The sequence below is a fragment of the Cyanistes caeruleus genome, chromosome 5, assembly GCF_971803275.1.
Source record: "Cyanistes caeruleus chromosome 5, bCyaCae1.hap1.1, whole genome shotgun sequence".
Lineage (NCBI taxonomy): Eukaryota > Metazoa > Chordata > Aves > Passeriformes > Paridae > Cyanistes > Cyanistes caeruleus.
The window spans coordinates 82849715-82864926 of NC_141705.1; the positions used below are offsets into that span (position 1 = coordinate 82849715).

The 15212-nt window shown below is 55.2% G+C and overlaps 3 protein-coding genes across 5 annotated transcripts in view; 1 reads left to right on the plus strand and 2 right to left on the minus strand.

Moving 5' to 3' along the window:
- Positions 1-1125: 1125 nt before the first annotated feature.
- LOC147653322 (extracellular matrix organizing protein FRAS1-like) lies at positions 1126-2752 on the minus strand. Its single transcript, XM_086890453.1, has 3 exons — positions 2636-2752; positions 2227-2427; positions 1126-1840 (listed from the first exon to the last, which is right to left on the minus strand). The coding sequence occupies exons 1-3, from the start codon at positions 2750-2752 to the stop codon at positions 1739-1741; spliced, it is 420 nt and encodes a 139-aa protein (XP_086746579.1). The 3' UTR covers positions 1126-1738.
- Positions 1126-7447, minus strand: LOC147653323 (extracellular matrix organizing protein FRAS1-like). Of its 2 annotated transcripts, XM_086890963.1 has the most exons (9): positions 7259-7447; positions 6756-6879; positions 6171-6350; positions 5379-5461; positions 4174-4324; positions 3762-3869; positions 3436-3595; positions 2985-3106; positions 1126-2897 (listed from the first exon to the last, which is right to left on the minus strand). In XM_086890963.1, exons 5-9 carry the CDS (start codon positions 4214-4216, stop codon positions 2884-2886), a joined length of 447 nt encoding a protein of 148 aa, XP_086747089.1. In that variant the 5' UTR covers positions 4217-4324; positions 5379-5461; positions 6171-6350; positions 6756-6879; positions 7259-7447; the 3' UTR covers positions 1126-2883. The 2 variants fall into 2 exon arrangements, 1 of the variants encoding a protein (XP_086747089.1); XR_015287380.1 differs by lacking the exons at positions 6171-6350; positions 6756-6879; positions 7259-7447 and having other exon boundaries at positions 1126-1552; positions 1637-1765; positions 1891-2897.
- A 1267-nt stretch (positions 7448-8714) lies between these two features.
- The window catches only part of BMP3 (bone morphogenetic protein 3), a 78988-nt gene continuing 72490 nt past the window's right edge, over positions 8715-15212 (plus strand). The window contains exons 1-3 of one of the 2 annotated variants that reach the window (XM_086890959.1): positions 8715-10121; positions 10208-10313; positions 12231-12321. The gene's annotated coding sequence lies outside the window, so the exon portion shown is untranslated. Of the gene's footprint in view, positions 10122-10207; positions 10314-11605; positions 11761-12230; positions 12322-15212 lie in introns of those variants that run through there. The other variant, XM_086890960.1, reaches the window with a different exon arrangement.

Consider the following 15212-nt stretch of genomic DNA (forward strand, 5'->3'; position numbering starts at 1 on the left):
CCGGCCCCGCCCCGCACACCTGAGGCGGCCCCGCGCCGCGCACGCGCTCTGCTGTCCCGAGCTGCGCACGCGCTCCGTGCCCCCGCCCCTGAGCCGGCCCCGCCCCTCCTTGGCCTCGCCCCCCTCGTGCCGCTGTCCCGGGGCCGCCGGGGGCGGCGCGCTCGCACCGGGCGCTCCGCGTCCGCCAGAGGGCGCCCTGCGGGGTCCCGGGCCCACACGGGGGCTCCGCGGCGGGAATCGCCGCCGCCATCCCGGACCCGGAACCGATCCCGGACCCGAGGCCGATGCCGCCTCGATGACGGAGAGGCGGCGCCGCCCGGGACCCCCCGGCAGTTCCCAGGCGCGCTCGGGCTGTGCCCCGTGGCCCCGCTCCTCATGCGGCCCCGCCCCCCGTGCCGCCGGCCCGGGACTCTCGCTCGGCGCCGGGCGAGCCCCGGCCCGGGGGCTGCTCCCGGCGGGCTCCGCTCCGAGCCCTGCGCGCTGCGGCGGGGCCGCGGCTCGGGACGGGGTCTGCCGCGGGGCAGAGTCCTGCCGGTGTCCGCCGGCGGAGCGGTGCCGCCTCTCCCCCGGCCGGCCCCGGGTGGCGGGTCTCGGGGGCGGCGGAGCACGGCCGGATTGGGGTTGAGACAAGGCCGGGGGGACTGGGCACTCCCTCGCCGGGACTCGACTCCCCCCTCCTGCCGCGATGCCGGGACGGGGCTGACCGAAAGCGGGTGACGGAGCCCACAGCCGGAGCCGGGATGCGGGGGTTCGGGTCCTGCGGGTGTCCGCCCTGCGGTCCCGGGCGGTGCCGCCTCTCCCCCGTGGGGCGGATCGGGCTCGGTCCCGGGCTCGGCCTCGCGGCGGGAGGGCGGCGCCGGCTGCGGGAGCGCTGCGGGTCCCGGTTCGGACGCGGCGCCCCCGCCTCGGCCCGGCCGGTCCCGCAGCCCCGGAGCGCTCCCGGCCCGGGCCCCCCGCTCCGCCGGCCCCGAGGCCGCGGCGGGGCCCGAGCCGAGCTGGGCGCCCGCGTCTCCCTCCTTCCCTTCCCCGGCGCAGCAGCTCCGTGGGGCTCCGGCCCGCCGCGCCCCAGGGGAATGAGGGAGACCGGCGGGGCGGCGCAAGAAGGGACACCCCGATCACAGCGGGTTTTGTATTTTAGCTTTACTCTCTTCCGGAGGCCAACGAGGAACCCGGCTGCTCCTCGGCTGGCTCACGGGGGTGGCAGATGCCTTCGCCACCCTGCCCAGTTAAGCCCGGGAGAGCTGGAGCAGCACGGAGGAAGGGCGGCGGTGCAGTCGCTAAGACGGGAGCAGGGGGAATTGACAGCTGCCCCTCCTCACCAGACTAAAAAAATACCCGTATGACTTGCAAGTGCACCTGCTTCACTTCCCTGCCCTGGCCCTGGCAGAGGCCGCCGCTGTCCCTCGGTGGATGGAGGTTCCTGACGGTGCAGCAGCGGCCGCCCGCCGCCTTCGGGGCGCCCCGGGGCAGCTCCACCTCGCTGTTCAAGGGGAGCTCCTCGGGAGCACGCACCACCCAGCGAGGTGTCCTGCCTTTGCAATGGCATTAATTCCTTCAGGAACACGAATAAAGTGTTTTTAAAGAGCTTTCTCATGAGTGCCTCAGGGGAAAAAAAAAATGAAATTACGGGACTAACATCCTCATCTTCATTTCTTGTATCAGAGGTGAAGTGTGAAGGCCCAGAGTCTACAATTCACCAAGTGTTCGGGAGGTCCTGGACAGAGGAGTCCATTTTGGGCTACCAAAAGCACTGGGTACTCCATACCTGGTAGAGAGCATCCACCTTGAGAGTAAATCCATCAACTCCGGGCATGCTGCTCACCGAGTGGAACTCGGACAGCTGGGAAGCAAAGTGGGCAGAGTCAAAAGGCACAGCGTGGAAATACTTACCCGTCACTTCTGTCTGGTTTCGGTGCTGGAAAGTCAGAGAAGTGTGGTGAGGGATGCTGTCTGCTTTCCCAAGGGAGGCTGGAAGCCAGAGCCCCACCAAACACCTGTGTCAGGGATCTAGTCCGAATGCCCCATCTCCACACGTACACGTGGGCACCGATTGAGGAACACACTCAAAGGGTGGGGGAAAACTGATCTGGTGTTCACAGCTGGCAGCAGCAGCAGCAGCAGCACAAAACATCCCCCACGGGCTCCCTTCCTCATCCCTTTGCAGCCACCGCCTGCCGGTTGCCAGAGCAAATCCCAAACGGGAAGAAGCAGGAGCAGAGCACTCACCAGGAGGAGGAATCGGTGCTTCAGGTACTTGTGGGGCTGGATGCAGCCGTACTGGGGCCCCTGGTTGTAGACGGTGCCCGTGGGGTGGAAGAGGGGCACGTGGCCAGCCCTGCCTGTGCACAGGTAGACCTTCTCCAGCTGCAGCTTGTAAGCGGCGTTGAGGTTTTGTTCGGGGGGCCAGAGCACGCGCCCGTACAGGATCTGCCCGGGGGGAGGTCGGGACAAAGAGGGGCAGGTGAAATTTCCCAAGCAGGAAAACGCTGCCAGAGCCAAGTGTCCGTGTTCAGAAGGGTTGGGGTTGTTTGGGAAGGGCTCGGTGTGTGGGAGTGACAAAACGCGGTGCCAGAGCACGCTGTTCTTTCACAGGGCTGTAAGATGTCAATTACTGCTGTAGAAGAGGCAAAGCTACACGTGGGTTCTGCCCTTTCCTCTCCAGGGAATGGAAGCTGTGAAAGCAGAAATGCTGGGCACAGGCAGAAGAGGAGAGGTAAATCCTACCCTTGGATAAAGCCCCCTTGTAATCCATTTCTGCCAGAGACCTTTCCGATTTGGTGGGGTCCATTAGAAAAACCTTCTCGTTGTTACAGAGCTGAAACTCTGTGTTCAGGGAGTAAACAACTGGAAGTGGGCGGTTTGTCTGCCGGAAGGCGATCGGGATCAAAAACCTGCAACTGGGACAAGGAAGGAAACAAAGGGGAGATGAGGTTTGGACGGGTGTGCACCCCAAAGGGGCCGAGCCTGCCCTCCTGCCCTCTTACCGCTCGGGAGCGTGAGCCGGGCAGGGCAGGGCAGGGGCTTGGCTCCAGGCTCTGCCCACGGCGGCGTGGGCTGCACCGTGCAGGGCATCAGGAAGATGGTGTATCCTCCAGAGTAATCCTTCCTGGGAACAGACAGAAGACCCTGCAGCCACCAAGCACAGCTCAAAGCTCTTCACCCAGGGCAGCACCTCTCCCTTGCCCCAGCAATGTCATCCAGCAGTCCCCGAGGGACAAGTGTGACTCTGGGATCAGTCTATCCACAGGCCGCACTGCTGGAAACATTCCTTTCCAAGAGGCTGAGCTGATTTTTCTCGCAGTACAACGGTGCTCCAGCTCTGACCAAGCTCCTGAGCATTCCGTGCTATTGCTGGCGTGGCTGCTGGAGGGGTGCCAGGGAGAACGTGGTGCTGTGGGGGAAGCTGCTGGAGGGGACTGCACCCCCAGCCCTCACCTGTTGTAGGAGCTGGTTGCTCTCCAGAGCTGGTAGGGAGAATCAAAAGTCTGAGCGCTCCACAGCAGCTGCAGGGCAAATTCGATGCCTCCCAGGTGCTCTGGAGTTACCAAAGAGGACCTGACACCTGGCAGGCTGTGGTGCTCCATGACAAACAGCCCTGGGGGAGGACAAGGAGGTGACGGGAGGCAGAGCGCGGAGAGGCCCCACCTCGCAGGGGCAGAGGGGCTCCCGGCGGGGACGGGGACTCGTTCCGCTGCCTGTGCCGTCAGAGCAGAGCTCTGTGTGACCCTGCTCTGTGTCCCTGCCAGGATCGCTGCCCTCACCTCTGAACTTGGCCTGCGTCTTGAACTCGATGACCGGCCGGCCGTCCTCGCGGATGTAGATGGGGATTATCTGCAGGCAGGCCGAGAGCGCGCTGTCCGTCTGGATCCCTGCAAGGACAGCAAGCGCCACTGGGAGCCCACACAGCACCCTCGCTCTCCTCTGCTGGGCTCTGCCAGCCCCAGAAGCGCTTGGGACACCTCCACAAGGCAGGGTTCAGCTGGGATCAGCCTCCAGTGAGCCAGCTGCACGCTCCCTCCGTCAGCCACCGGCTGCCTAAGCCCCCCGCAAGCACAGAGGAAGGCAATATTCCGAGTTCCCCGCTCCCTCAGGACTCTGGGGGCAGTGCAGGAGCTAAGGGGAAAACATGAAGGAACCACTTCTTCCATAGCCCTTGGAGCGCCTCAGGCTCACCTGTCCTCCAGAGAACGGTGTCGTAGAAGAAGGAGAACTCCATCTCGCTGCGGTGCTCCGGGGAAGCCCAGCCCCTCGGTGCCGTCACACAGATGTAGGACACGTAGAGAGGGACGTGGACTGTCAGGAAGGACTGAGCAGAGTCCCTTGCCTGGCAATAAAACCCCAGAAAGGGGGTTATGCGCCTTGCAGTGAAGTCAGAGGTGACTCTGGACGTTCTTTACGTGCAGGTACCTCAGACAAACCGGCGTTGTAATGCGGGGGCAGTGCTAAGGCTCCCTGGGACCACGGGACAAAGGAACTCTGGGCACAATTTCACCTCAAAACCCCCCTGATTTCCAAGGCCGTGAATTAAAAATGAGCAATTCTGCTTGCTCAGGCCTCCCAGAGCTCTCCATTTATTATCTGCAGAGTGCAGCTGTACTTTGCAGGCCCTGGAGAATTCGGGGAGATGTTCCAGCCTGGCTGGGGCCAGGCTCCACATGCTCCACTGGGCAGTTTCTCCGGCCAGGCGGCTCCTCTGGGTTTGTGCAAACAATTGGAGCTATAAAAGGAAACTTCATGAACTAGTTCCAGGCTGGCAGGAATTAAGAGAGATGATGCTGGTCCAAGCAATTTAATGGGAGAGCCTGGGGGAGATGGAGTGGGCTGCACGTGGATAACGCAGCCAGGAGAGGACAGTGAGACACCCCAAACAGGGAAAGCCACTCGTTTCTAGAGGAACATTTTTGGCTTCTGGTCTCTTAATTAGGGAATGAGCCAAAATATCCCATGTTGTGGAGCATGGCCTGAGCCGCCTCTGCTCATTTCTATTGGCCGAGAACACAGTCAAACTTATAAAAGAGAGCCCAGCTGAGAACGTTTTGTATTTCCAGTACGGCCCTACATTAAAAGAAACCAGTATTTTCCTGGCACTCTGAAGATTTAGAGAATAAAATAAATGGAAAATGAATGAAATGGAAAATAAATGAAATAAATGAAAAGCACCCAGGCCTCCCAGTTAGTCCCAAATCCAAGGAGATTTTTAGGCCAGAATCAGTGCAGCCCCACCGGTGTCTCCCCGCCCGGTTAGTTTGCAATTTAGACAAAGATACTGCAAGTTTTTAATTTACTCTCACAGCAGGGAGTAGTTTGCTTATTATAACTCATTCACTATTCCTGCCCTTTCAACATGTTTTTGTGAGAAGATGAGGCAAACCACACACCCAAACTGAGCTGTACAGGGACCGTCTGCATCTTGAAAACACAGAGCAGATATTTCCGCTTTCATCTCACGTTAATGAGAAATCTAAAGTTAAGAAGAAATACAACCTTAGATGAATATAATAAAATCAGAAGAGCGCATTTTATGACACCACAGATCAAGATTAATTCATCAGGGAGAGGCAGCACACTCGCACAGTCAGCAGGCACGAAAGGCAGCTCTGAAATTCAGATCACATCTGCAGAACTGACCAACCCCCTTCCCTGAACAACCAGAGTTCATTATCCAGCACAACCATCACACCCCAACATCGCTTCCTGTTAAACTCAGTAGACGGTTCCCTTCCTCTCTCCACAGCACAGCTTAGGGAAAGAGGCTGGGCTTTAGGGATCAAGGGACATACTGGCCAAGAGGAGGACAGAAAGCACCAAGGAGGACAGTCTGTGCACCAAGATGAGCCGTTCCCAAGGACATTAAGGGATGGATTCTTTGCTGTTCACAGCAAAGGCCAAAGGTTTTCCTGGGAGAAAAGGAAAACCTACTGCAGAAGCAGCAGTAGGGCCAGAAACTGGCCCAGAGGCTGAATAAATCCTAAACTGGGATTATTGGGCTGCTCTGCCTCCACTCACCTTATTCCCTAACCCTCTGGGCTCATTTATTTTAGCTTTGATTTCTAACAGGAACTGGAATTGTGTGTCGCTGCCTCTGGGCATGTTTTTCCTGCAATGAATGTTTAGGGCTCAAAAGCCTCCAGCATTTTGCAGCTGTGAGAGCCCAACACCTCCCAGCTCACCTGGGGAAGCCACGTGCTCCAGATGCCCCAGCTGTGGCTGCCAGGTGACCTTCAACTGGAGCTGGGAGGCTTCGCTGTCCTGGTCAGTGGCCGAGAGCTGGAGGGTTCTGATTGTCTTTGCCGAGTTCTCATCCAACACCAGCCCCTCGTTAGTGATGATGGAGGGGGGAAATCTGTCCTCTGGAAGGGTTAAACACAAAGCTGAGTTAGGAGATGCTTCTTCCCGTGGGTGCTTGGGCAGGAAAACAAAACACACGCACAAATGTTTTGATAATTCCAAACCAGGAACTTTAGGCCTTGCCATTGATCGGGGTTGATAACATTATAATGTCTTATAGACGATCTCAACAAAATGTGAAAGATACTAAGGGGAATTTTTCTACCTTTTCACTGAGTTTGTCAGAAGCCAAAGAATGAACCCTTACATCTGCAAAATCTCCCCGTGCCCCTCACTTCAAAGGCCTTGGAATTGACGGCGCATCAAAACCGAGTCTCAAGAATTACATTTCGCCTTGCAGTACATGTGGGATGGAATCTGGGAGCAGCCCTGAGCGCTGCAGCAAAGAAAGCATAACTGCCTTTTACCTATGACATGGATGTAAAAAACCCGGTCCATCAGTTTGTTGCCATCTGCATCCATCACATCAAAGGTGAAGGGGAAGTTTCCACCAGGATCCCTTTCCTGTGGCTGGCATTTTCACCACATGCCCTGGAGAGAGAGACAGCAGAAAAGAGATGCTTCTTTACAGGCTGCAGCTTCTAATTCTTACTTTGGAAGCAGGCTGACCCCATCAGCTGAGGCACCTGGGGCTTGACAGAGCTCCAGAATTTGGGTTTCACGACTTTCTCTCTTTATTCTTTTTCTCCTGCTGAGAGAGCTGTTTTAACATCTGTTCAATGATACAGGGTTCTGCTCTAATCTTACTTCTTTCCCTCCCTCTCTCATAAAGAATCACAGAATCATGGAATATCCCAAACTGGAAGGGACCCATAGGGATCATCAGGTCCAGCTCCCTACTCCTCACAGGACTACCTAAACCAGCCTTTGTTTTTACACTTGCTGTGACTGCCTCAAACCCTGCACTCACCTTTGTTTATATCGGCCTGGGTGAAACTTTGGAGGGGTCCTTTGGCAGAGATCTGGACTGAACTATCAGCTGTGGTCAGCTGCAGCTGGCCCCTGCTGGGGTCCCTCCTCAGGACAAATCTGATGGCCGTGCCCCCTGAATGAGCAGCAGCTGCCTTCAGGTGCTGAGCCGTGAGCCGAGCTGTGGAGCCTACACCAGAGAAAGCAAACCCCACCAGCAGCTTCAGCCAGCCCAGCAAAGCGACTGGTTTAGGCTGGACCATCCAGCAGGACCAAGCAATGCCTCTCTCCTCCCTGGCCCCTTACCATGTGCTTTATTAGTCTGATTGATAGAAAAATCGGGGATGAACTAGGTTCTCATGTTTAGCATGGCAGTTCACCTCTGTTACAGTCAAATGGGGATAACCCCTGTGGGATGTTAAGAGTGTGTTATCCCCTTCTTGCCTCCCTGCCCCACCTGCCCCAGCCCCCGTGATTTCGCGGTCTGTTCCTATGTCCCCAAACCCCACGGCGGATCCCGCGGCGCCCCCTCCCCTTCCCCATCCTCATCCCTCTCCCGTCTCCGACGTGGCAACCGGCGAGCTCCCCGCTCCGTGTTCCACACCCCCCCCAGCCTCGTCACCGGTGTCGCAATCCCCGCCCTGCCCGCCCCCGGCTCTGCCCTCACGGCCCCCGTTCCCTCTGTCCCCACAGGCGTCCCTCCCTTCCCGCCCGCTTAGAGCGGCGCGCCCCCGCCCCTCGACCGCGCGGCCCTCGTTACTCCTACCCCAGTTCCGGCACGCTCCGCTCCCCTACAGCCGCTCCGTGCCGCCCGCGCCGCCTATGGCGCCCCGCGGGCTCCGCTTTCCCGGCAGCCGTGCAGTCGCCGTTCCCGCCGCCGCCGCCGCCGTTCAGCGACGCCGCTCTCAGCGGTGCCGCCGGGGCCCATTCGGAAGTCGCGCCGTCCCACACCACTCCCCCATGCTGCCCTGCGGCGCTGACGTCATCCACGCATGCGCAGTCACAGGTTCTATCGCCGATGTTCCTGCCGCCGCCCGCGGCTGCCCCGTGCCCGCTCGCAGCCGCAGCTTTTCCACCGCCCTCCGTACCGGCCTCTCAAGCCGCGGGGGGGAGAGCAAGGACGGGCACGGGGCCCCGGCTCTACAACTGCTGACAGCCGCGTCGCCTCTGCCACCGCCCGGCCCAGCCGCTGTCCGGTCCCCGCCGTGCGTCTTCACGTCCCCGCGTCCACCACCGCAGCCGCCCGACGCCGGCACACGGCCCCCGCCTGTCTCTGCCCCGCTGCTAACACCGGCACAGATCCCGTCTGTATCCACTGCGCCAGCGACTCTCCCCGACAACGCGGAACAGCGAGAGCCGCGGAACAGCGAGAGCCGCGGCCCCAGCGCACCGATGTGCTGCCACTTCCGGGTTCACCTACGCGGCCACCGTCGAAGCCGATGACGAAACAGCCGCGCGACTCTGGAGCTGCCCTGCGGCGGCAGCAGCCGCGGAACACGGGGGAGAACGGGAGCGGGAAATGGAGGGAAATGAGGAGAGAGATTATTCGGAAGCAGAGACTGGAGCACCAACAGGGACAGTGCAAACACAGGAACTTAGAAAGACTTTGACAGAAAGTGATCTACCAGAGGCAGTTAAAAAAAAAACCCAACGAAATCGCGTTATTTGCATGAATGCATGTTGTTTTTACCCTTTTGCTTTAATTTTTGTAGTAAAACTTTACCTGTAAATCAGCCCAAGATAAATACCTGGGTTGCCTCAGCCAAAGACTGCAAGCTTTGATACCATCTGTTTGTCAGATCATACTGTTCCTATTCATAAACAGCTGCAAAATTTTAAAGATTTAGCCAACCAAACTCATATTGATAGTTCTAAAGTGAATCAATCTGACCTTCAAAAGTTAGAGAAGCTGTACAATTTGTTTAAAAGTTTAAGCTTTGCGCCTTGGCTAAGAGAACTCTGTAAAATAAGCTTAATTGTTTTAATAAGTGTTAATTGTAGTCTTAGCAGCAGTACCCGTTATACTTCAGTATGTGCAAAAACTAACAAATAAGACAGTTTCTGGTATAACAATGTCCTTCTGCTGGTAGACAGCCCAAAGGTCAAGAAGCAAGGAAAGAACTTGTAAAGCTTGTAGAGCCTCAAATGCAACACTGTATGTAAAATCTGTAGTGGGTGTATCTTGTAGTGATTGGATACTGGGAATTAGAATACTCACTATAGAAGAAGATATATTGGGTTGTTACAAGAACTTTGCTCTCTTAGCTTTTAGCTATTAACCTCTCTCTTTCCTCTCTCTCTTATCTCTTAGCAGGTTTGGGGCCTGGAGTATCCCAGCTTCATAATTGTTTGTCACAGTTTGGCTCCTGGCAGAGGAAGAGAGTCTGTTCTTGGCTGTTGGCTGTCGGTGTCACCCCCTGTTGGTGTCCCCACCCCCCTTTGCCATCCCCCTGCCAGGGGTGGGAGCTGTGCAGGGCCGGGGCTGCATCACCTTTGGAGAAGCTGCTGCTGTATTGTGAAATCTGCAGAGGTGCTGAGGCCCAAACAGTGGTTTGAGGGTTTGAAAAAGCACAGCAGGGAACAGAGAAATCAGCTCCAGCAGGCTGAGGACCGTGCCCTGTCATTTACAGAACACTTAATCAGGCAGTGAACCAAAGCTGTGGCAATGATTCTAAGTAAAAGTACTTTTTTTTTCCTCGAGGTTACTTGGAAGCCTGGGACAAGAGCTGAGCGATAATTTCTTCTCAGCCTGCCAGAGAAGCTGCAGATTGTGCTGCAAGAATATCCCCGAAGTACCGATGATGATGTCCAGTTCTAAAATTAATCTGGAAAGGAAACCACGTTGTTTTGAAGGAAAGCCTCAGGTGGAACGCGTGAGAAAGATTATTTGATGGGAGATTTTTTTTGAAAGAGAGAAATATGTTAATGATAGGTTTTTTTTTTACATAAGTGAAGCATCTGGACACACACCAGGAAGGCTATGAGGGGTTAGCAGGGAGCTGAGGGCACACTTGGGATCGCTGCTGCCTCGTCTGCCGCTCCTGCACTCACAGCAGGTTGGTTGGGCTCAAGTTAAAATTGCCACTTCCTGCAGAGCTGCATCAGTTCAAAGGGAGGAGTGTCCCGTGTTCTGGGCTTTTTTAGAGCTTCAGTGTTGCCCAAAAAAGAGGATCGTGGTCTTGGTGTTGAGTTCAGCCACAGTAGTGCTTCTGGTCCCTTTCTCAAGGGGAAGCCAGAGCTTGGATTTCTCTCGTGGCCTCGGTGCTAAAGAAAAGTACAAAAAGCGCCTGCAAAGGTGCTCTGGAGGTCAGGGGTGTTTGTGACTTGCTATCCTGGTTTTGGCTGGGACACTGAGCAGGTGTACCCCACTGATTTATTTCATCTCCCTTGGCTCTCCTGCTTGAAATAAAAGTGTCATTCCTCTCCATCCCTTCCCTAATTTTGGGCTTACTATTTATCCAGTTATGGCTGGCCGAGGGGCAGAGGAAACGCTGCCTCAAGTGTGGTCCCACAGCAGGTGTGAGCGAACCTGCTCGTGAGCTGCAGAGCAGCCCTTGTACGTGAGACAAACAGCACCTTTATTGAAAAGCTCTTCAAAGGAGAAGGTGAAGTATTTTTGAGGCTTTCACCTAACTGAGTTGAACTCTTTCTTACCACTAATGAGAGAGTCAAGGGCGATGGCCCCCAGCATGAGAAGGACTCAGTCTCACGCTGAGGCTCTGACCCCTCTGCCTCCCCAAAGGTCTCTGCCCAGGGCAATCCAAGCCGTGCTTATGCAGGCTTCAGCTTTAGCCTGTCGTTCTGAGCTCTGCCTTCCCGTACGTGTTGCAGTCTGCGTGTTTCACAGACACTGCAGTCACACTTTCTCATATTTAACTTGTGTTTCCCCCCCTGCTTTTCTCTTCTTGCCTTTCCCTGCTGATTCACTGCTCTGTAACTCTTCTAACTTGTAGCTTGTGTGCCGAGAGCAGGGGTCGTGCCTCCTTCTGCTGTTGCCATAACTCGGGTACAATGCTGCTGCGAGTTTAAGCACAAACCGATTATTTTATAAAAACAACTTTCTCAGTGGTAGGAGTAACCTAATAGAGGTGTAGGGTCCCAGAAAGCGGCTTGGGGCGGGGCCACGCCCCTCCCGGCCGAGACCACGCCCCTGGCTGCCGAGGCCACGCCCCCTTGTGGGCCCTCTCCCTTGGGCCCCCGCCCCTCCCGGCCGAGGCCACGCCCCTCCTGCGGCTCCCGCCCCCCGCCCCGCGGCCGCCGCGCCCTCTCTGGGAGGGGCGGGGTCTGCCGCCGCTGCCCAATCAGCGCTGCGAGCGGCGCACGGGAACAGCCAATGGCGAGGCAGGGCGGCAAACTTGGGCGTCGGAAGCGGAAGGCGCCCTCTTTCCGGCTGCCGTCAGGGGCTGCGCGGCCGCGCTCCGGCCGGTTTTGGGTGGAAATGGCGCTTTTTAATGCATTGGTGTTCCGGGCCAGCAGCGGGACTGGCGCTGGAGGAGGCGCAAGGTAAGCGCGGGGAAGCTGCGGTAAGATCCGCGGGCTGTTGGTCTTTGGGCCTGGTGGCGGCTGGGTCTCTCTGGGCGGGTCTAGCAATGCGTAGGAGTTAATTTGTTGAGGTGTTGTCTGACGAGTAATGTGTTATATGTGTTCAAGTTTCGACTGGTGTACTGAAATTTTAATGTTCTTGCATACGTGGGAACTCCGGCCCTGCTTGTGAAAATGTAAAATAAGCGTTTAGGGTGCTCTGGATGAACGGCAGAAAACGCGCAGTAGTAAAAGTTAATTTTTGAGAAACAGCTGTTTTGTGGATTTGCAGAAGCGCTGAGCCTGCAAGGTTTGTAAAAGCAGAGCAGGGATAGACGAGTGGGCTGGAACAGGCTGAGGACTGTCTCACACTTGCAGAACCCTTAGCCCAGCAGCGAACACAAAACCCGTGTGAAACCACTCTCAGTGAGAGTTTTCCTTTTTTTTCTGAGGTCACTGAGAAACGTGGGACAAGGACTGACTGATAGCTTCTCGCAGGCCCTAGCAGGAAGAGCAGCAGCAAATTGTGTTGGAAGAGTTTCCGTGAGTACCCCTGGATTATAGACTTAAATGAATCTGAGAAAAAACATGTTATTTTGATGGAAAACCTCAGGTGCAACACGTGAGGAGGTTTATTTGATGAGACATTTCTTGAAAGCAAGGAACATGTTGATGTTTGGGGTTTTTTTAATGTAATTTCTGCCTGAAATAGAAGTGTTATTCTCTTCTGTCCCTTCCATCCTTCCGGGGTCATTTTTCGTTCTGTTGTGGCTGGCTAATTGGCAGAGGAGGTGCTGCCTGAAGAGCAGCTCCACAGCATGGCATGAGCAAGGTTTTGCATGAGCTTCAAACGGGTCACAGTTTCTGCCGCCTGGCAAACGCCCTGGGAGCTGTTCTACTTGGGATATTCAGGGGGGAAATGCAGCACAAAAGGTTAAATCTGTGTCTGAACTGAGAGAGGATGGAACTGTGCTGTGGTGGTTTAGCTTTGACAATGGAAGCGCTCTTTGCCTTATTTCCTAAATTCCTAAATCTAGCATCACGTTAGAAAAAAGGTAAAATAGCCATTGGTACTTGTAGCCCGTGGCTCCCTGGGCTTGCCTCTCTGGTCAGGATTTTCTGGGCTCCTTGGAAAGGAGCTGCAGTTTCCTCGTTCTCCACCCGGAGTCGCCTTTGCGTTAGGCAGAGCCATTCCAGGTCGGGAGCGGCTCTCGGTGCACGCAAGAGATGTTTCTGGCTGTCCGGGGGGGGCAGCACGAGATAACTTCTATAGCCAAACCAGGTCTTTCTTCTAGAACTTGCAGTAATTCAAGAGGTTGTTGTGATAGCTTTTTTCCCATTTGTTTTTCCTTTTTCCTGTTGCTCTGGTGCATGTCTGTGATTTGTGGAGTTCCCTGAGAGCGGTCTGGGTGTCTTTTTGGTGCTGTCACGGAGATGGTCCAAACTCTGTTTCTCCTGCAGTTTGCTGGTTTACGAGAGACCCCGCAACGTTTTCTTAGAACAGTTCAGCGTGGAAAAGAATTTCACATGGTGATTCAGAAGTTACTGTTGGCTGCAATCACAAAGACACATGGAAGACATTTTTAATTTTCTCTGTTGTGTACCTACTGAGCCAAGGGAGAGCAGGTATTCCCTGTGGAGCTGTGGGGTTTTAATCTGGGCAGTGCCCTCTGTGTTGTGGCAGGGCTGCAGGCAGTTCTGTGCAGCTTTAGAGGCTGGTGATGCTGGCACGGTGAGCTCCTGGCTCTGCTCTGTAGGGCACCTGTGGTTGCTGCAGTTCTCTGCACAGTCTGGGGGGGCTGGAAACTGCTCCTTCGTGGGACATGGAGGCAGTGCCAGCCGTGAGCTGGATGCCAGGGTTACTCCAGAAAGGTCAGAGGAAGGAAATCTCACAGTTTTCCAGAAGCTGAGTAGGTGTAATCTTGACAAAGCTTTTTGTAATTCTTATTTTGCCGTAATGTTTTCCCTAGCCAGGCTCGGCCCCTGGAAGGTGTGCAGCACTGCTTGTGCCTGCCATAGGGATGGGGATATTCCATCTGGCTCTGGTGAGCAATGGCTGTGCTCTCACCTGCTGCTATATCTGGACCCTTAGCAATCAGCCCCTGCCAGAAGATGAATCTCTGTATCTTTTCTGCATCTACAGCCAGCCTATCCTTTGGTAAGAAGCTCAACCCCAGCAACACTAGCTGGGGTTTCTGCTTCCTCCCCTTTTCTTACGGGCTTTAGCAGACAACCCATACGGCAGGTTGGTCTGGGAGGCTGGTTCTCTAGAGTGAGCCTGTTGTGGCAGAGGCATTGCCTATCCTTCCTTGCTAACCAGGTCTGTTCCCACCTTGATCCGGGAAAGCACGCGTGAGAAATGAGCTGTAGGAGGTGGAATTCACCCGAAGGCCAGTGCAAGTCTCGTGGCCAGAACTCAGCAGGCGGACAGGTCCTGATTTCTTTACACAGGTGTATGTTTACCCTGTCTAGCCCTAACCTCTGCTCTGGTATGCATTAAACATGACTTGTTTGTTCAAGGTGATAAAGGGCCCTGTGGATATTGGCACTTAGGAAGGTATGCAATAGTCGGGAACTCCTTGTTTAGGTCCCAAAGCAAGTCTCGTCACCTTGCTGATCTTTTGGGAGGGGCTCAGTGCGATGGGCCTGAGAGGGAGGCTCCAGCCTCACTGACGTGTCTGAGGACCCTGTGAGCTTGGATGTAGCTTCCATGGCGATTGGAGCAAGTTCTTAGCTGCATTTCTGCAGGTAGCAGTGCAGCCATCAAAAGTGTTTAGGTGCTTCAAATAATTAGGTGGAATCTGTTGGTAAAAATTAGGGAACTTAGTAAGATGAAGATTCATTCTTTCTCTGCTGTTCCACTGACTGGGGGTGTGGAGGGGGGGCAGGGGGCAGGGCAGGGGGAATGTTTGCACCTATAAAACCTAACCGCAAAGCATATAAAAACCCCAGATCCTGGTGTTGGTGTTCTCAATTGTGAAAGAATTCAAACCAGACCATCAGATGTAATGACAGGAGAATGGAGCTTGTTGATTTTTTCTGTCCCTGAGTATTGGCTGTGAAGGCAGTTGGGTGGTCATTTTGTGTTTCAAATGTGTGCTCCTGAAGCAGGGTAAGAGCACTGGTAACACTTTTTCCCCCTAAAGCCTCCCACAGCAGCTGCTGCAGGTGGCTCAGGAAAGCCTTCCAGAGGACCCATTTCACATGTGGAAAATTGCAGAAGCTGAGGATGGTGTTGGATCTGACCAACAGTGTCCTCCTGACATGATTTCTTTTCCCTTTACTGTTTCCCAAAATCCCCAAAGGGTTCCCAATCAAGAAAAGGGGGGTATTATAGAAATATTTCTTCCTTTTAAATGAAGCCATCTTTGTTTAATAAATTGCTATGGAAATGGCTTGAGTCTTGCAGGGAATCACATCTAATTTCAAACACT